Source organism: Anoplopoma fimbria, chromosome 20 (assembly GCF_027596085.1).
Source record: "Anoplopoma fimbria isolate UVic2021 breed Golden Eagle Sablefish chromosome 20, Afim_UVic_2022, whole genome shotgun sequence".
In the NCBI taxonomy this organism is placed as follows: Eukaryota; Metazoa; Chordata; class Actinopteri; order Perciformes; family Anoplopomatidae; genus Anoplopoma; species Anoplopoma fimbria.
Genome location: NC_072468.1, coordinates 17,716,774 through 17,737,584, shown reverse-complemented (window position 1 = coordinate 17,737,584; position 20,811 = coordinate 17,716,774). Strand labels below are relative to the sequence as shown.

The 20,811-nt window shown below is 37.4% G+C and overlaps 2 protein-coding genes across 2 annotated transcripts; one reads left to right on the top strand and one right to left on the bottom strand.

Moving 5' to 3' along the window:
• Positions 1-4,512: 4,512 nt before the first annotated feature.
• On the top strand, positions 4,513-7,410 carry LOC129109540 (uncharacterized). The gene is made up of 8 exons (XM_054621633.1): positions 4,513-4,674; positions 4,779-4,899; positions 5,054-5,274; positions 5,524-5,784; positions 5,880-6,197; positions 6,287-6,544; positions 6,687-6,808; positions 7,119-7,410. The coding sequence occupies exons 1-8, from the start codon at positions 4,626-4,628 to the stop codon at positions 7,212-7,214; spliced, it is 1,446 nt and encodes a 481-aa protein (XP_054477608.1). The 5' UTR covers positions 4,513-4,625; the 3' UTR covers positions 7,215-7,410.
• Positions 7,411-7,577: 167 nt separating this feature from the next.
• Positions 7,578-20,538, bottom strand: plekhg6 (pleckstrin homology domain containing, family G (with RhoGef domain) member 6). The gene is made up of 15 exons (XM_054621579.1): positions 20,477-20,538; positions 18,485-18,701; positions 17,391-17,525; positions 16,973-17,110; positions 16,161-16,256; positions 15,994-16,044; positions 15,582-15,731; positions 14,364-14,474; positions 13,176-13,325; positions 12,209-12,343; positions 11,991-12,110; positions 11,758-11,890; positions 11,553-11,668; positions 9,293-10,749; positions 7,578-8,113 (listed from the first exon to the last, which is right to left on the bottom strand). Exons 1-15 carry the CDS (start codon positions 20,494-20,496, stop codon positions 7,933-7,935), a joined length of 3,210 nt encoding a protein of 1,069 aa, XP_054477554.1. The 5' UTR covers positions 20,497-20,538; the 3' UTR covers positions 7,578-7,932.
• Positions 20,539-20,811: the final 273 nt, after the last annotated feature.

Sequence of the window (20,811 nt, the reverse complement as noted above, 5' to 3'; positions counted from 1 at the left end):
ATATATATATATATTCAATATAGTATAGTATGGCTTTTTATGTCTTTTTTCGACATAATATACTATGACTTTTTCATGCCTTTTATCAACAAACTTCACTATGACTTTTTTTGACATTCTCTACTCTGATTATTTTTTTTTTTTACGACATATCATACGAAGGCTTTTTTTAATAAATGATATAATGACTTTTTTCAACATAATCTGATCTGACTTTTTCAAATATTTGACATTTCAAAACTTTCAAAATACTATGCTATGGCTCTTTATGATATTTTTCGACATTTTATACTTTGACTTGTTAATGCCTTTTAACGATAAGTGCAACTCTGACTTTTTTCGACATACTATACTATGACTTTTTTAAGACTTTTTGTCAAAGTGCTAACCTATGCCTTTTTTACGACTTTGTTTTGACATACTATACTATGACCTTTCATGACTTTTTTCGACATATTTTTAGAATTACATTTTTAAGACTTTTTGTCAAAGTGCTAACCTATGCCTTTTTTACGACTTGCTATAAAAAAAAATGTTTTAGTGTTGTTTATGACAAACAACACTATGACTTTTCCATTACTTTGTTCAACATACTATAATCTGGCTTTTTATATATTTATTCGACATTTTTCATATTATTTCGACATACCAAAAAAAAAAAAAAAAAAAATGTCACACTTTGATTTTATTTTTTACATACTATTCCAAGACTTTTTTGAACAAACCATACTTTCACTTTTCCAACCCTTTTTTAGACATACTGTTCTATGACTTTTCCATTACCTATACTATTCTTTGGCTTTTGATGATTTTTTTCGCCTTACTACACAATAACTTTCTTACATTTTTTTCCACCATATTATACTATGGCTTTTTATACATTTCTTCAACATACTATACTATGATTTTTTCATGACGATTTTTGACATACTACGCAAATATATTTTAAAGATTTTTTATACATACTATACTATGACTTTTTTAATATTCTATACTTTGATTTTTTGCAACATACTTTACACAACTTTTTTAGACATTGGCTTTTTGAGAATTTCCTTGACATACTATACCATGGCTTTTTTTTATACTATACATTGACTTTTTATGAATTTCTTTCGACATGCTGAACTCATGACTTATAAAAAATACTATACTATAAAGTACTTTCGACACACCATACTATGATTATTTTTTTCTTACATACTATACTCTGACTTTTTCATGTTTTTTGTTAGACATACTATACTATAACTTGTTGGTGACTTTTCTTTACATGCTATACATGATTTATTTAAATATCTTTTACTCTCACTTTTTAAGACTTTTTGGCATGCTACACGGCTTGGGCTTGAGGAGTGATAAATCCCGACCCCTGCGAAGTCACATAAGGACTCCTCATTAAAATGTCATCCAGACAGCCTTCACCGATACCGAATCTCATTCCAAAATAATGTGAAAAATTGGCTAGCATCATCAGGATTAAAAGTCAAATTGCAAATGCATATTAGTTTGAAATCTCTCAGTTCATTTTTGATTTTCAAGGGGCGTTATCAACATGTGACTTAACGTTTAGTGACCAGTGATCAATCCCGGTGAAGATGACCAATCACAGCTTGGCGCAAAGCAAGTGCAGCAAAAAAAATGCCTGAGCAAAAGACAAAAGTTAACAGACTACAGTGTGCAGAGATTAACTGACATTTTATGAGTTAGTATATCACACTTTTGCCATATCCTGTCAGAAGACCTGTAAACACATGTTTCGTGCAGATGATGTTTTAACTTGCAGTGTTGTAATGCTAAGCTATAAAAGAAAGGGGAAATAGAAATTAAGGTAAGTGTTTCCTTACACGGTGAATAGATTAGACACATTTTATACAGTTGTGTCTTTAAAGGATGATGTCATCCCTTTTTGATCATCTCAAATGATATATTATAATATATATTATATTGCATTCCTAGAAAGGTACAAACACTATTTATTTTTGTTACATTTGGTAGGGTGTAAAAAACATCTGGACTGGTTATAAAGTATTTAGTAGTTAAGAGGTGGAACTTTGCAGGGTTTAATTCTAACCACAAATAATATCTATGATTAGTTTTAATCAGTGAAATCAGCAGTTAAACCTTTACCTGGGATGAAAACTTTAACACCTGCAGACATATAGGCTGTTATTTGCTGTCTTTGTCTCTCTCTCTCTTCATACATACACAAATACATAAACACTCACACTCACACACGCTCAAACATGCACACACACAGACCGATACTTTCAGTCTTACTGTTGTAAAGAGCAGGATGGAATATTTTGTCATTTTCAAAGAAACAAGTGCATTTCATTATTACTAAGGCGTCATTGAGTGTGTGGAAATTTAAACCAGGCAAAACATTATTAAACATTAGATTCCATTTAACTTTAACATAACCACACTGCAATAGCCTTTGCAGAGAAGAGTTACTGAGTTACTGTAAATGAGCAGCATGTTTGAACCTTTAATCTAAAAAGATTATGCTGCAAGAAAACTTTCTTTTACATTTGCAAAAACCCAAAACTGAGAAATGTTTTCGATCCACAGCAGGAAAATCAATCTGTTGAAGAGTTCATAAAAGATTAGGAAGCAGTATATTTCACCAAATGCCATAATTTAGAATGAAACATTTATTATGCACAGATACAGAGTCATGTTTCCACCTTCACAGCGCTGAACAAAATGCTGACTAAACACAATTTAGAAAAATTCTCAGCAGAGCAGGATTTTAATCTATGCCCTGCATCCTCTGCCAGTAAAACACAGTGGAACATTACATTTCATCACCTACACATACGTGATATAATCATATCAGTTATTGAAATTAAACCACAGCAGTGTTACAATAAGTCATAAGGTTTGGAGCCTCAATGTTCTCATTAAAGGTTAATACTGCTGATTCAAATAAGAAAATAAAAACTGTGTCTGTGACAAGAGCAGCTAAAATACAAGAGAACTTGACACAGGAACAAACAACTGAAGAACTTCTTAAGAGGCAACCTGATTTGATTATTTTCCATGCTATTAACATAATCATCTGCATTCCATCATGTTCAGTTGTTTCCATGTGAGGGGCATTTTCCTTCAAGGTGCATTCACCTCATATTCAGATACAGTGGATGTGACTAAACATCGTCTGTAGGAAAGACCACCTCACAATGAGTGACACACAAATACCCCCAAATTTAATTTAGTGAGAAAACACCAAACTAAAGCCACAGCAATAAGAAATATGACACTGATTTACATTTGTTAGAGGTGAGGAGGAAGTTCTGGGTGGATGAAAAGAAAACATTTAAGCCTTACAGTGTCACTCACCCAGCAGTCACACTGCTGTTACCAGGGAAAATCACTCAAGATGAAGAAAAACAGCTCTGTGGTTTCACCCACATATTCTCATATGTATCTATCCATCTGCATGACAGTCTATACCTCAATGTGTCTATCTAGCTATGCTTTTTATATACAGTAGTTCTTCCAAACCTTTTTTAATAACAATTTCAAGTTTCTGCAATTTATTTGGTTTGACAATGCAAAATTGCCTGAAAAGGATATGAGGGTTAATATATCAATGTAATAATTTTTTTGGCCCTTTTAAGATATTTACAATAAACTGCATCTAATGAAATTTGCTCAAATGCAGGCTATCAAACAAACATTTGACTGGCATTGTAGGCCTGTTTCTACTGCAGCCACAGTATAAGAATTGACAAAATGGAAACAAAAAACAGAGCATGGAGGTGATGATTCACTTTCACAAAATATTCATCAGAAGAAGATGCTATATAACTGAATGGCCTCATTCTCATAAAACTGGTAGTGACGATGATGATTGGGATGAGAGCTGTGCGTTAAACCAGTGGTTGTAAACGCAACTGACTGGCAGTGACGGAGGAGAAGTGACAGGGTGGTTTGGCGTTTGCAGTTTTTGCCATTTCGGTTTCAAAGCAACAACTGGAGCTTCCGTGAAAGAGACTGAACAGATTTGTAAACAAGTAACACTCGCTGCATGTGTGAAGTACTTATGCAGCGAATATGATTATTCTTATTCTTATTAAATTATTCTTTACAGAATAATTGTAAAGTAGTTTACAGCTTATTTCGAGCTTAGTATTTCTAAAAAGGAACTATATTTTGAAGGAAATATGCAGTATTATTTTAGATGCACATATTATTTTATACTGTGCTTCTGTCTTGTGTGTGAATAATGTTACATATCATTACACAATGTTTTTGATGTGAAGGAAATGGAAAGAAGAAGAGAGAATCCGTGGGAGGAAGTGGGTCTCCCTGTTTACATCTTTGTCTTACAGTTTCCAGGCTGACAAAGACAAACCTCATCAAAGCCGGGCTTGTAGCTGAAGTCACATGATAAGCAAAGTAACCACCAAAAACTCCGCCCGCTTTTGGCACCCATAGGTTCATATAAATACCTCATCGACTCAACTCACAAAAACACATCAGAGAGCAAATTAAGCAGAGAAAGACGGTCGGAAGCAGAAAACAGAGCAGGTAGAGTTTCAAGCGGGGAATAGAGATTACGGTGAAATCCCTGGAATCATTTTAACAAATAAATCTAAAACATAATCAACAAAAAGATGCCGTTGGAGTATTTCATCTTTGGGGTCATTACATTTCTTTTTACAGGTAAATATATGTTTTGTTTTTTTACCACAATGTTTGTTGCCTTTGGCGATAAATTTTTTGCACATTATCGTTCTAAAGTGAATATCCTATTGTTTCTTCTCCAGGGGCTCAGTGTGAGGTATCTGAGGTTTTTGCTGAAGTGGGCTCTCAGGCTGTGCTACCTTGTAAAAGTAGCCCATTGTACGCCTTTACCCCCTCTATCATCTGGAGTAAAGCCAACAAAGGGTAAGACGTAACTTTTTGTCTGCTGCTTCCACTTTTTTACATCCTTTTCCCCATTTTACTTCATCTGCCTAAGATTCACCATCCTGCCTTCAACTTCAAAGTTGTATCTATATGCGGATGACTCTTGATTGTTTGTGACACGTTCCGTCCACAGCACTGTTTGGAGAAAGCAAAGGAGTGGTCTGCAGTACTGGGGCGCTAGCTGGTCTCCAAAAGTCACCCAACGTGTAAAATGCCCCCACTCCCAATTTGAAAAAGGTGATTTCAGCCTCCAAATCAACAATGTGAAGGAGGAGGATGGAGGAGTTTACTCATGCAGGGTGGGACAAGGAGACCAGGGCGTTGAAAAAATGGTCATGCTCAGAATCACTGAAGGTAAGAAACATATTGAAACCCAGATGTTTTGAACACTTAATGAAATCAGTGCCGAAGATTCAAATCAATAACTAATTGTTAAAGCAGCAATTGAGCAGGCAAAGATAGTAATTCCACCAACTTGTGAAGATGTTTAAGTTTTTGAGCTGCTAAAAATAATGCACAAATAAACTCATGACTCGTTATATTTGTGTCAAAAATTAGGTTTAATATATGTCAATAATCTCATCCTACCTGTATCCTTTACAGTGTCCGTTTCTTCATCGGTTCCCATATGGGGGGACGACGTGACGATCAGCTGTAACATGTCACCTTGGCCTCAGGGAGCCTCTGTGCACTGGACATTGAACAACAGCCCATTTGTGCCTCGGACTGTAATCGCCTCAAACAGAGTTACCACTAAAAATGTTGTGAGGGAAAAGGCAACTGCGAAACTGACAGGAAACTGGACCTGTGTGGTGAACTACGATGGCAAAGAGGGGCGAGCTTCGGCAGCTCTGACTGTGAAGGGTAAGATTCTTAGCAAAAGAGATTATCTTCAGAAATTAAGTTTGGTTTGCCTTTATTCTCTTAACCTCTCCTACTTCCCTCCCTTTCTCTCACAGGTATCATCCAACCATCCCAAGAAAATACTAAAGTGTATGCTGTTGTGGGATCTGCAGTCACCCTCCCCTGTGTGTTCTCCTCTGGTTTCATCCCATCTAATCCAGTCTGGGAGAAACTGAAACCTGGGTTTCTTTTTAAACCTACTCCCGGTCGCCTTCCTGCCTCCTTCTCTCCATCCATACCGTTCACTCAGCTCTCCTTCGATCAATCCGCAAGTTTGAAAGAAGTTGGGTTGGACGATGAGGGCAGGTACAGATGCTCTGGCACCATAGAAGGACAACGGTTGACTCGGAATATGCAGCTTGTCGTGGCCAAAAGTAAGCTAACATGGGTTCAGTTAAAATTGAATCCACTGAATCTTTTTTTGCCATCAACACCTCATTTGATTGTCTTGTTTTTCTCTCAGTTCACAGCAGCATTCCGTCAGAGAACACAGGCTCTGTGACGCTGACCTGCCAACTGACAGACACGAGCGAGGTCACCGACTACGAGTGGGTTCATGTGGTCTATGACTTCAACGGCACCCGATCAGTTGGGTCCATCCAGAAGGGGAAGACTCTGAGTATAAGCACAGTGACTGAGGAGAACCAGGGCGAATGGGCGTGTAATTTCTACGGGAAAGATGGCATTTTGGGAAATGTTACATACCACATTCAACTGATGAGTAAGTTCTCTTCTCTTGAGTTTTTTTTTTCCTATATCTTTCGTGTGAAGTGTATATATTCAAAATATTCCTTAATTTATGCCCATGCAAAAATATCATATTGTGCCTTTATTTGACTGTTTTTATATTGTTTTTCCCACAGGTCGTCTGAGAGGACAAAAATCTTCGGGTGTCTCACATAACACTGCTGCCATGGTTGGTCTCAGCTTTCTCCTCCTCGTTCTGCTGTTGATTTTGGCTCAGATGTACAAGAACCACCAAAGGGTAAATTTCTTCTAAAATGTTCCATTGTTCACAAACGAACAAGGAGGGAGGCAGATTTTTTGTGTAACTAATATTAAATTTTCACATGAAATATGCAAAACTTTGAAAGAAATTGTCTCTCTTTCGAGTTGTCACTTGATTCCAGAATTTTGCTTGAAGGAAATCTCATTAAACTATTTCTCAAAAAATATGGAAATTAAGTATTAAAAAATGAATTAAAAGTATTAATTGCCTGTTGATATTGTGATACATTTACATGTTAATACATCAGCCAAAATTAATTACATTCTGCGTATCTTTTTTTCCACAGAGGAAAAGGATCTTTCAGTTCCCTGCGCTGGAGACAATTGTTCATACCGTCTCAAATGAGCGGGAGCAGAGAGAAAGAAACCAAGAGAAAAAGTAAAGACATTAAAGCAGAGGCATCAAGGGGAAATTTAACTGATGTGAGATCTATCTTCTACTATCTTCATATCTGCAATATGTTGGGAGACTTCTGTTTGCACAATTTTTGTAAATACTGTATTTTCAGAGCAGACATCGTAGCAGTATTGTTGAATTTTAAATGTTGTGTATTATTTAGTTATTTGTGTTGTATCTGTTTTCAAAGATCTACTTTATGTGAAGATTTGTTTCTATATATACATATCGAGAATAAAATGTTTTACAAATAAAGTACATTTAACAGAAATAAATCTGGTTTATTTTTTACATTATATACAATCAGTAACTTACAGTTCAATGACATTGAAATTATTACGGATGTAAATGTTGTATACAGTAATTTATAAAAAGACTATTTCATCCTATTTACATAAAAGTTTAACCACATGTTTATTTATTATTTAAAAAATATATACTTATTACTTTTGCATTATTTACAGAATCATTATTGGCCAAAAATTCATACTGAAGACATTTGTCACAATGGAAAACTAGAATTTTGCTTAACTGCTTGATCTTTTCATTAAACAAAAAAAAAGGCTACCGTCCTTGTTAATTTGGCCTCTGTAATTCACAGTCACGGACTGAATTTAAAATTTTGCATTATAGTTGCTTGTTGGTTGGCAGTATCGTTTTGGAGCCACTCACTGAGTGCAGGACTCTGATGTGTAGCTTCAGAGCTACACTTGACTGTACTCCCCGTCATCTTGCTCTGAACTTCCGACGATATCCCAGGAGGCCAAAGATCGGCTGAAGCTCTCCAGAAACCCTTCGTCTCCAGGGAGTAAATGATCCATAACTTCATCATCATCAAAGCACCAACCTGACCAGTCTACATTTACTCCGTCTGTAAAGATAAAACTAAAGAAGGAACGAGATGGAAACAGAAGGTCAAAATTAATTATTTTACAACATTTACTGTGAATGTACTTCCCTACTACTGAATACTGTATGTGTTCAGGTTTATGTTTCCTGCAGGAGCTGCCATTCTGCATCAGATGGGTATAAGGCACTGTCATTTTAATTTTTAAACTGCATGAAAAAAATTCTGTTTAAGAAGCCTTTCCATTTATAAAAAAAGGAAAACGTAAAAAATACACAAAAGGAGCACCTGCATGCACAATACAGTAGATAATACATGATAAGATAAGATAAGATAAGATAATCCTTTATTAGTCCCGCTGTGGGGAAATTTACATGCATGGTGTTCAAAAACATTGGAATAAACAAACAGCTTAAATGCTAAATATTTGTAGCCTAAGTAATTCAATTAGTAGAAAGTAACAAAATAGGCTGGTAAGAGCTTAAAAATTGATCATAACAATGAAACTGTTGGGGTGTCATGTTGTGTTTCTGACATGAACAATCAACAATTTAATATTATTAACATGTTTTCAAAAAAAATTACGCTATTCAACATGTTAATTAGGACTTAAGGATGCAGTGAGTGGTTTGAGGTTAAAAACATGAAAAACACAGGGTAATTTTATGTTTCCATTTAACACTGAAAATTGATTGAAATAGTAGAGATTTGACGGTTTGAAAATAAATTCCCCAATTAAGGGGAATGCAATTCAATTTAAATAACATGCCCAGAACCCTGAAATTGTCACACGTCAATTTAATGAATGAAGTGCGTGTTTTCTCAGATACTGAAGGTATTTTTGACAATCTTTTAAAGGTTTAGTTTCACAATTAATGCCTACTTCATTGTTCTTCCACAATGTGCATCACTTTTTTGACAAATTTACTTTTATTAATTGATCAGTTGTATTTATTGCTTGGTTGGCTCCTGAACCACTGCAATTCTGACTTGGAAATGTGATCGTTTGTGTTTTTGTTTGTATTGTAGTGTGCGAAAGTCATTCATATGTCATTTATTGTGACTGGTCTAAGTAATGTCTCTTTTGTTTTTCACTGTGCAAAATAAACTTTTTCCTTCAGGATTCAAAAAATCAAATCCATACATAACTGTAACAATATGTTAATCAGTCCAAAGACAACAAAACGTGTGAATTTAAAGGACACTGTCAAACTGACCTTTGCTTCTTGTCATCTTCATCTCCGTCCACCAGCTGCTCCTTCCATCCTTTACTCACTGTGAGGGCTCTGTGTCTTATCAGCTCCACCTCCTCCCACTCTGTGTCCCTGTCTCCATCACTGGGCGATGGTGATGGTGTGGTGGAAAACGAGGGGGAAGGAGGATTCCTTGACCTCAAATTGGCCGTTTTCACATTTCTGTCTCTTTTTAATCCATCCCTCTTTTTGGCTCTTGTCAGAAGACCCTCCAGAGCCGAGTGGTGTCCATTTGGTTTTGGCAAAGGTGCATCCTCAGCTTGGGGTAACGTGTACAGACTACTAGTGTGCAGGCCAAGTCTATGCCCTCCTTCAATGATGATGTTAGGAATAGAGGCACTCCTTCGGGTTTTCACTCTGTTATGGACGTTTAGATCAGGAAGCTCAGATTCAGACCATGTTTGGGGGTCTGGAGAGACTCGATCATGAATTCTTAAAAACATCCCTTGGTTCTGCTTCAGGGAGCCCAGCTTTAGCACCCGGTGTGACTCTGAGCCAGGTGGATGAGAGTTTCTTTTCTGTTGGGTATTTAAGTTGGAGAAAGAGAAGCTTTTTTTCTGTCCTGAGCCCTGGATGAACTGATTAGACTTCTGAGAGGAGGGGCCCTGATGGGTATTGATTGGCCTCCTCCTGCGTAAACCAGGTGACTTTAAATCCTTTGAGCAGCCCCAAGCCTCTGAAGATGTCTCCGTGTCTCCAGACTGGCTGTAGTCAGAATTGCTCCTAGAGTCCTGGTTCACAGACTGGGAATCTGAGTCCCTATTTGTTGATAACCCTGCCTCTCGTGCTTGTCCTAAGAATTCAGGCTCCTCCCTGAATATTGATGGTTGGTCAGGAAGGTGTATATTACTTTCTTCCTCCATTGGATAGTCAACATCTGGATATAAGACAGCATGCGATCCAGTAGTATTGTATCGTAATGGATCAGCTGCAATACCATGACTGAAATTATCCAGATTAGGGGCAGACTGTACTCTGTGGTTCCACAGTCTTTGCTCCCTTTTCTCTTCTTTCTCTCTGTGGATTCTGGTTTCTTCTCGTCTTACTCCCATTTCTATCCATTCATATCTGTTTACTGCTTGTTGCCAACCAGCAGATCCCTTATGCACTAGTTTACTGTTATTGACATTGGGCTGGGAGTGCCAAAAAGATGAAACAGGATTGTCCGTGGCCACACCTTCTGGAGGTTGATACAGTTCCTCTGCTTCTTTAGGCGCCAACATTCCATTTATTGATTGTGGGATAATTTCCTCAGTAAGTTCATCTGCAAAGGTCTCTCGTCTTGATTCCATTAAAGGTTGTTCTTCTGTCTCCATATCATCTGTCTTGGCTTCTGTCACAGGTTTGGCCTCCAGCTGCTGGATTCTCCAATTTTCCTGTTGTCTGTTACCCTCAGTCTGTCTCTGGTTCCACAGTGTTTCCTGACAAGATAATATAGACAAAAAAACAAATCTTTAAGTATGTTATTTGCAATTCTGTTTCACATAACAAGACTAAAACTCTACTTCAGCCATGCCAGTGGCTCTGTGAGGCTGTACTTAGACACAGTGCTAAATGCTAACATCTGTATGCTAACATATTGCTAAAATGCTGATGTTTAGCGGGTATAATGTTCAACGTAACATAACAGTGGTACAGACATTTCACTCAAAATCACAAATGTGAAACCCCTGGTGGTGCTAGAGGAAAAGTCAGGGGATCCATTAATGTGAAGCACAATAAACATTGTCATTCATTTTTCAAATCTTTGTGATAGTGTTGATTTTGCACACCAAAGTCAAAGGAATAATACTCAAGGAACCATGAATGCCTGTGAAAATCCATCCAATAGTTGACTTAGATTAGAAAAGCTTTATAAATCCCTGGTGAGTTTACTCATTTGCCACCAAATCAACTCATGCATACAACAATGGACAGTTTCAAGAGTGCACAACGGACAGAAAACACATTAAACCGAGTAAATCCCACCATAAAATGTAATTTGAGACATGAATAACATCAGTAAGATGCAAAATCAAAAAATCTATAAGTGTTAGTCTTAGTCTCTCGCTGAATCAGGGAAATCGTAGCCAAAACCTTAACTCTGGATATTAAGTCATGACTTCAGTCTGGACCAAAGTGTAAGATAGATAATCGACTCATGGACGGAGCAATGCTGCTAGCATGGTAGCAATTTAGACTTCCATCGTTTCAAAAGATTTGGTCAGAGATGTCTGTTTTTTACCTTTGCCTGGTGGATGGTGGAGACCCATGTGGAGCAGCTCTCTGAGGTACTGGCTGCAAATATGTAGACATTCATGGCACTCCGAAGCTCACCTACTTCCACAAGAACAAATGAACCTGAGAGAGGAGGAGGAATGATAATGTGATCTATAATATATTTATAAAAAATCCAGCTGTCTTTTTGTCCATAAAAAAGTGTCACTCACAGCCATCTTTCAGTGCTATGCAAAAAGTTCTGTCAAGGGCCAGAGGAGGTCGAACTACCTTCAGCCGCTCTCCTTTCTTCTGGACTTTGGTCATTAGAAGAACATCTGAGAAAAGGAGAGCCACCACCTCGAGCTGCACCGTACCATGTGCGAGGAGACATGAGAAAAGTAAAAAAAGCAGTGACAAGAGATACAGTGGATTAACATTAATTGAGCACACTGGCTCTTCTCACCTTGTTGTCTTTTCTCTCCCGAATCTTCAAGTTCTCCTCCAGCAGAAGCTTGCGTACGACTTCAGGACCTACTCCTCTGATGGGGCATGTTAGGTCAAACTGACAAATCTCTCGGACATGCTGTCAGTCGCAAAAAATATAAGAGGGAATATTGGTTTATTTTGGCAGAAATATATAATGTTCAGTATCGTTAGAGAAAGAAAACAGTCGTATTTTACCTTGTCAATATCTTCATTTATGCCCTCCACCTCGTATCCCTCCACCCTCTGAGCAGAAATATTGAGAGCGAGTTTCTCATCTTTTAGCTTCAGGTGGTCATTGATGCTCTCCAAAAAACTGTTAACACTGGATAACTGGAGAGGAGAAAGAAGAAGATGGTTGATGGGAGTTGTGTTGTGCAGAAAACCAAAATACTTTGTGAAGAATTGAAGAGCTTTGATGATTTCATTTAGGTAGGAAAATGTAAAAAAAAAAACATTTTAGCAAGAAAATTTTACCCAAGACCCAGATTTTGGATAGTATTTTTTAACATTGAACAGATTTGTTCAACACAATAAATAGTGACACATGGTAAATGAACCTTTTGATCCATTTCTTTTAGCTTTTTGTACTTTGCCTAGACACTCTTGCTGCACTGATAAGTGTGAATTCTGATATTAAAGTTGCAGCCCTTTAACAGAAGTGAAGATAAGCCTCTTTGCAGAAGACATCTTGTCCACCTTGTCAAATTCTGAAATATCTCCTCAAAATGTTCTCAATACTGTGAAGACATTTTGTCTGCTAAGAAGCGTGACCCTTAAATGTATTTTGCCACTAATCACATATGTTGATTTAAATGGTTACATTATGAAATATATTGCATTGAAATAATTCTCAACCCATCTCCCTTTGTCCATTTAGGTTAAAATATTGTGTTTAAAAATTAACATTTTACCAAGGATTTCTTTTTTAATAGCAGCCATTTCCCTCAGTATTTTCCTCAGTTTTTCAACACATCAATAAGATGGAAAGACAAGCTGGTAAATTGAAAAAATCTGCATTGAAAGAGAAAGATGAGGCCTTCACCTACCTTATACCGTTAATTACTATATTGATTTTAAGACAAGATGACCTTTATAATGGGTTTGTGGCTATAACTCTAGAATTACAATAAAGGGAAAATGTTGAACAAGAAGCAGTTAGTACCATGCCTCTGAGTGTGTGCTGCACGTGAAGTTCCTGGGTGGTTTTCAGCACGGCCTTGAGCAGCAGAGGATACTTTGTGATCCTCTGATGGGGTTTGGCTTGCATGTCCCCGAGCCGCATCCGCTCACACTGAGGGTGAGTCTCCACCCACTGGACAGGAGCAAAACACAATAGCATTGCCCTCAAGTCAGTGCTTCTGATGGAATCTGGTTTTATGACATAGTGCCTTGGAACCATGAATAAGTTAGTCCTCAAAAAACGTGAATTCAAAAGGTTAGTTCATCCAAAAGCAGAGTAGAGTAGTGTCTATCAACAGTAATCTAGGTTTTATTTTTTGATGTTTGAAGGTATATTTTGTTTGTGCTTCTCAAAGCTAATTGAATTACATTTTAAAAACTCAATTTTATCTTTCCATAGGCAATGTCCAATATACGCTATAACCTGTACTATGGAGAATTTTCACCCATTTGAAAAGAAAATAGTTCCTAATTAATGTAAGGGATTACCCTGATTAACATTATTTTTCTATTCACCTCTTTTTGGAGTAGACTGATAACTCAAAAACAAAAACTTTCACAAGAGCTCAATGAGATGTGTTTTTGTTTGATTTAAATGAGCAGACCCTTTAACGCCCACCAAGTACCATTTCCTGGTAATATTTCTCTAAAACTGTTAAACAAAAGAATATCACCTCCCACTCAGGTTGACAAGTGTGAAGGTATCACAAAAGGGAAAAAGCAAATGTTTAATAAACACATTTACAGCAGTACACAAGATAGAATTGTTAATTGCAGGCTGCCATGTTTCTATCACAAGGCTATTGTGTGTATCTGATGCATAACACACTTGTCTTACAATTCCCATTAATGTCATTCACTCAGTTTTGTGAATAATAAATACTTTAAGGCGCTGTTAAGTCTGAATCATTTGTAGAAAATGTTGGTGTGACAAGTGTTTACCCAAGAGTAGCTGACTATGACAGGTCGCCCACAGGGTTACGAAAACATCACAAACCACACACCATAAATAATAGAACAGTATGTCATTAAATTGAATTCCATTAAATCGCACTCAGTTGCAATAATGGCGTTTATGTGGGCAAAGGTGTGAGTACGTATGTGTGTGTTCTCATCCTCACATGCGGTTGTGTACATGTTGTGCGTATTGGACGTCTGCTGCTTACTGTACCTGAACATAAGTGACGAAATGTGGGTTGCTCTCCATCTGCCTGCGTGTGAACTCCAGATTGTTTTCCTCCTCCCAACAGTAATGATGATAGGAAGAGAAGCACTCGTGGAACTGGGGACAAAAAGAAAAGGATCATTAATGACTATGTAAATAAAACTCTGTCACGTTTACATTTTATTTATTTTTTTATTTACAAATTTGTACTTAAAGTCCTAGTGAAACAGAGGTTAGATCAACTTTAGCTTCAGTACTGTGACGTATTCCCCAGTGAAACAGAATATTTGAGCGGTTTGAATTTAAAGAGGGATTTAAATCTAATCCATAGCATTTGATTGTCCCGCTAAAAGTGGGCTGGTTTAGGATGTAGCTTGACACGGAGCTACAGAGGACTGTGGCTCCACACATTCCTCCCTTGTTTTTGAAAGTTACAGATTAATGGATGGATGGATGTCATTATTGATTGAAATTGGTTGGTACTAGCTTACGTAAACACACTTTATATTTTGTGTTACAGGAAGAAAAGATGATTAGATTTTGATATAAAAATACAAAGATTTTTTGCGTGTGCATATTGTTAATTTGGTGCATAATATGATCAAGGATGTGATCTAAAAGTTTTTTTTATCATATGTCAACTTCAAAGGGGAACTCCACCAAGTAGATCGACAAACATGATCTTTAGTTTTGAGCTGATGTACCTGAGGGAGCTGGAGAAACCTGAACACTTAGTGAGAAGCAAAGTTATGAGCAGATATTCTCAGAGCACTTCACCTTCACACTACTGGTGGCTTCTAAGACATGTTTAACTAAGAAATGACTGGAGAAAAAATATGAAAGAAATACCTATTGTACCTATTGATATTTATGTAGTGGAGAGAATTAAATCCATTATTTCATCCATTATACCAGCCCTTTATTAAATATGCATAACAATCCTTTAACTAGTAATATATTTATGTTGTAGCTATGTTTGAACTATTTTACATGCGGTTGGATAATTCTATAATTTAAATGCACAAAATAACTGGCAAATTCAACTTTCAGAGCAATGAAGTGGGAGAAAAAGTTGAATATTTCCCTGTGAAATGTAGTAGAGAAAATCTAAATACCTCAAGACAATACAGTATGTAAGTAAATTACTTGTCAATGTTCTACTGACAGGCAGTAACACATAACTTAATGTGTTTGTAATGTATTTTGCAGACAGTGAGTTCATACCTGCAGGCAACCAGCCTCTAACACCATGGGGTCAAAGGGCTTGCCTGTCCTCCGGACTTCTTGTAACATGGGATAAATCACCTCCTGCCAGAATAGCTGGTGTGCGGCGAGGATGGAGGGAAGGTTAGAGAAAAGCAGCTCAGTGGTCACCTGTCACAGGAGGAAGTCAAGACAAAATAAAACATCATTGCATTAAAGTTTAACTCCCCTGCTTTGTCATAATTTCCGACTTCTCGATGGAAATCTGTTGCGGTGCTACATTTTCCACTTGTGTGTTTTATTCTGTGTCAGCAAGAGCGGATGTTCTTGTTTTGAATCAATGTATGTCAATGGTATGCAGAACAGTGGAATATAGGCCTGCAGATTTTGTGTGTTTGCAGTCTAGATGAGGATGAATGCTCTGCAGACTGACCTCCAGGAGAAATCCATGCTTGTGCAGGTTGACAAGAGCCGCAATAACCAACTGAGAGAAGGAGACACAACATTGGTAAACATCCTGTGGAAAATCCCTTTTCAGCTCTGACACTATGTATGTGAACATAAATACTTAATTTAAGCAGGTAGAGAGTGAGACATTACGTCTTTGATGATAATTAGTTTGTTGATGTAAGTGAGCTCGGTATGGACAAACTCCCACAGCGCCTCCTGTTGGTGTCTCTGCATCTTAGCCATCGTCTGATCATTAAAACAAGACAGAGAAGAAAGAGAGAGAGGAGAGATGATGGAGAGATGATTATTACAGATGCTTTAAGAATGAGTAAAATTAACATACTGAGCAGTTATTTTACCGTAAAATCAGGAGAACCATTTCAAGGATATGACAAGTCTATATATTTCTCATCGTCCACAAATCCAATGAAGAGAACAAAGTTAATCTCTTAATTTATTCCAACCTGCCCATCTTGTCTGGATCTGTAAATCCTACTCATTCCTATAATAGACATACTTCTTCAAATTCAGGTGATTCAAATTTTTTTACTTTTATATTTAAAAAGATGCACAATGATTTTTCTAAACAGTTGGACACTGCAAGTTTAAAGCAAATGCTACTCAAACAGGAGTTTATATTGCATTTGTTCGGGACTAATTTCAGCTGTGTATTTGATGCAGTATTTACAGAAGCAGGATGGATCATGTTGGGTTGACACAAATAAACTACAGTGCCCATGTTCATGGTAATAAAGGAACATGTCACTCAATAAAATAGTGTTGCTAAATGATGTGTTTTTAGAGATTTTTACAACACTGGAGCTCTTTGGCGCAGAGGAATAAACAACAGTATATAAGTTGTTAGTTGGATCACTTCCTTGTTGTTTTTGGTCTTTTCATGGGATTTGTTCACAATGAGAGAAACACAAAATGTTGTTGAGTAATCTATTACGGGCTCGTACTGAATGAGATTGCACTATATCTGTCCAGTTCTTCTCCAGCGTAGTTCCCTGACTTTCCTCCTTCCACCTCCACTTGAGATTGAGCGGGACAGCAAAAGTCCCCAGATCCTGCTTCAACACATCCAGCTGACTTCGCTCCTGATGGGTTGTTAGAGACAGAGAGGAAATAAAGAAGAAAGAAAGAAGAAAATACAGAAGTTAGGGAGAAAAAATGTGATGACATAATTATCAGTAATTCCTTAGAAGTGATGCTTAACAGTTCTTGTGAATACTTGCAGTCGGACATGACATTTAAACTATTCTAACAGAGAGAACAAGAAGAACAAGAACAAGAACAAGAAGTGCTGAAGTTGATTTTTTTCGGTTATTTGAGTGGGCGAACACAGTTAGAGGAAGTCTTTAGGAGACAACACCATACCTCAGACGCCGGGTTCTTCTCAGATACTCCCTGGCTGAACAGGACCTGTCTCAGTGCGGCTCTGGGTTTGGTAACTGCCGATGTTCCCTTACTCACTGTTCCTACGTCAGTCACAACCTTCTGCTTGGTCCGCCTCTGGAGAGGGAAAAACACCAGTTTCAGGTTGTGCATTTCCAAGATTATTTAAACGCACATACATAAGATAAGAAGTAAGAGATGAATCTGGACTATATGCATCTGTTCCCATGATTTGTGGTTTAGAGATGTCAAAACACACAATAACACACAAGCAATAACACACATTTCCTCTGAATTCCCTACTTGTTTTAAGACCCTAATACTCAATCTGAAGTAAACACCCTGCGTTCAAAATCATGCTTATAGGTAAAAGTACAGAAATGTTGTCAAGCAACAAAAGTAAAAGTACCTGTTATGCCAAATGGCCTCTTTCATAGAGGCATATGTTATAGGATTGAATTCCTGATGCATTAATTTGTAAGCATAATTTTTGAAGTAGTTTTGAGTAGTTTTGAGTATTGAGCTGTTTAATCCGCAAACAATTTTATCTTATAAAGACATTAATGCCTAGAAATGAGTCAGAAAACCTTACTTTGCAGTGCAGAGAGAATATTTCTACCTGTTTTTAATTTAAATCAACTATATTTTAGTGCATCTTGAAACCAGAGAGATTAAGGTACTGTCGCTACACTACAAGCATAAAGAAGTTCATTAGGAACACATGTCAAAGGGTGGAAAGATAAACTTCCTTATCAAAGGAAAATATAAACTTTTAGGACTCAATCCCAGACTATAATGACTTTATGTGAGAGTTTCTCTTTCACTGAACAATGCATCAGGAAGAAATATAAGGTAATAAGGTAGTGGAGTAAAAGTGCAACACTTCCCTTTCCTAAAGGGGAAGTAGATTTATAAAGTAGCATAAAATTAAACAAACATGTATAATACAAGTAGCTCAAAGCTGTAATTAAGTATTGAACTTGAGTAAATGTACTTAGTTACATTCCAACACTGGTAATATCAGTGTTGCAGGTTGCCCCCACCCTCGCCTCACATTCCTGTCACATTTCACTTGCCTGGTAGCCAAACGTATTGGACTTGTGTTTGTCTGCTGACACCCTGTGGTAATGGTTCGTCTCTGCAGCTGCTGTCGTCCCATCAACGTCTGGCTCTCTGGTTTCTGTGTCCCTTAACTTCTCCCCGTCCACACTGTCCCGCCATGGCACCGATGGTTCTCGCATCAGTGATTCATTTCCCCCAGCGTTGTTTACATGCGGTACCATTGAGGAAAGGCTGAGGACAAACACACAGGGTTACTCATTGACAATATAAGGTGCGTCAATGTGGAGAATAGTTTGTTACAATAAAATACTTTACAAGAGAGGCATAGAGAGTGGAAGACAGAATGGAAGGACATTGTGTGGTTTGTTATCATTTTAAAGGGTTACTTAAGACTTTCTTTTCAAGGTTTAATCATTATAAATTCTAGGTAAACAAACACTGATGGCAAGAAAAGTTGAATTATTACATACAAAGGAATTAACTCATCTCTTAAAACCTTCCTAAATCCTCAAAATAAAGCTGTTTTAAAGTGGTTTAAAATTTTTATATCCATAGCACTCTGCTTTAGTTTGCAATGCCACCACATTGGCTTTAAAATACATAAAACTGAAGATACAAGGAAGTGCACTTTGTAGTTCTCCACCGTGTTACTGAGCCAGAACTCTGAGAGGTACCACCAGGTCGCTGAGCATCGTAGGAGCCTGGATATTAGGGCATTCATGGATGAGTTCAATATATATATATTATGATTAATATTATGAATATATACAATTATATATTATTAATAGCACTATTTAATAGCACTTTAATAGCACTTACAAAAGTTGCAAAGTTCTTCAGAATAAAAGCATTAAATGTCAAACAAACAAGAGAGTGACAAACACAAGAACAACTAAATGGATTTTTTTAAAACAGAAACTAAGGAAGGTAAATTATCTGTTAAGAAAATTAGGGAATATAAGTGAGTCTTTAGAATATATTTTTTAAACTTCAGTTGAATTGGATGCTCTTATAGTAAGAGGGAAACTATTTGAGACTTAAGGTCCAAAGAAAGCCAGCACTGTCTTCCTTCGCTTAATAGTGCTTTAGGCTTCATTGACTCATGGTTCTCCTCAGACTCGTGTAAAAACACAGTGAATAGCAGTATAGTCAGGCAGGTAACCAGGCTGTCAAAGACGCAGACATCTGTGAGTTACTGTTGCATCTTACAGACAGTGATGCTGTTTTAAGAGGACACCAACAGTTTCACACGGCTGCAGCTCAAGTTACACAGCCGTGCAGGTCGTAGTGTAGCTCCAGGACTCGTTTGACAGTAGTTCACACAAATCCTACATCATCACAATTTGCAGAATGTCCTGCTGCAGATTTGAGTTACAGCAAATAATGTGTGTCCGTTCTCTGGAAACTACTGTATCTTAATGAAACATTTCACCATTTACTGATGTAGCGAATAAAGACGTGCCATTTGAATACACTGCTAAAAATAGCAGGAATAATACTACATACATAAGTGCAGAGTGTGATTACTGCTGTAACTGGTATTCACAATCATAATAATACAGGTTTTAGAAGCTGGTCTAGAAGCGAACACTCTCACACAATCAAACACACTGCAGACAGGTTCACTTCACTAATGCTATACTGTCAAACAACAAAGGACTGATGCAAGTGCTTTCGTAATAGTGTCATACCTGTTAACAATCACTGTCTGTCTCCCGCAGTAACACAATAAAGATAAAAGTAGATTAATTTGCAATAGTACCACTTCAACCCATTCAGATTGATAATGAGTCCATAAAAACAGGCCTCCTGGTTGTTTTATAGCCTCAGTAAAAACAACAAAACAAAAGTCAAAAGGATAGTCCGTGGATCAACACAGCAGCCTAAGTGAAAGTATGTTACTGAAGTGAAGGCATCAAGTAAAATGTTCCCCATTAGTATTGAACACTCTCTCTTTCTCACGCAACCAGCTTTGGTTTTTAATTAACAAAAATTATAGACTGTACCTGGGCTTGGTTGAATCCATTTTGTTTCACACAGACATCTTTGGTTTCTTTTAGCTTTCTCCTCCTCTTTCCCTCTGACCGGATCGGTCCCTCCCTCTCTTCCTTTTACCTGCACCCGTGGCCCCTGCAACTGGCCTGACGGGAACAACTGGATTCTGCTGCCAACAAATCAGTGCTCAGGGCTGCTTCATGTGTTGCAGTTAGGAGTGCTTACTGGAGCGAAGGTGGTGACAGATTTCTTTGAGGATGATCCATTGTTGTTTCATGTCAGCCAGGCTTATATCACTCTGAGCAAACAGGAAGAAATTATTTTAAGGAGTAGAACAGAGGTAGTA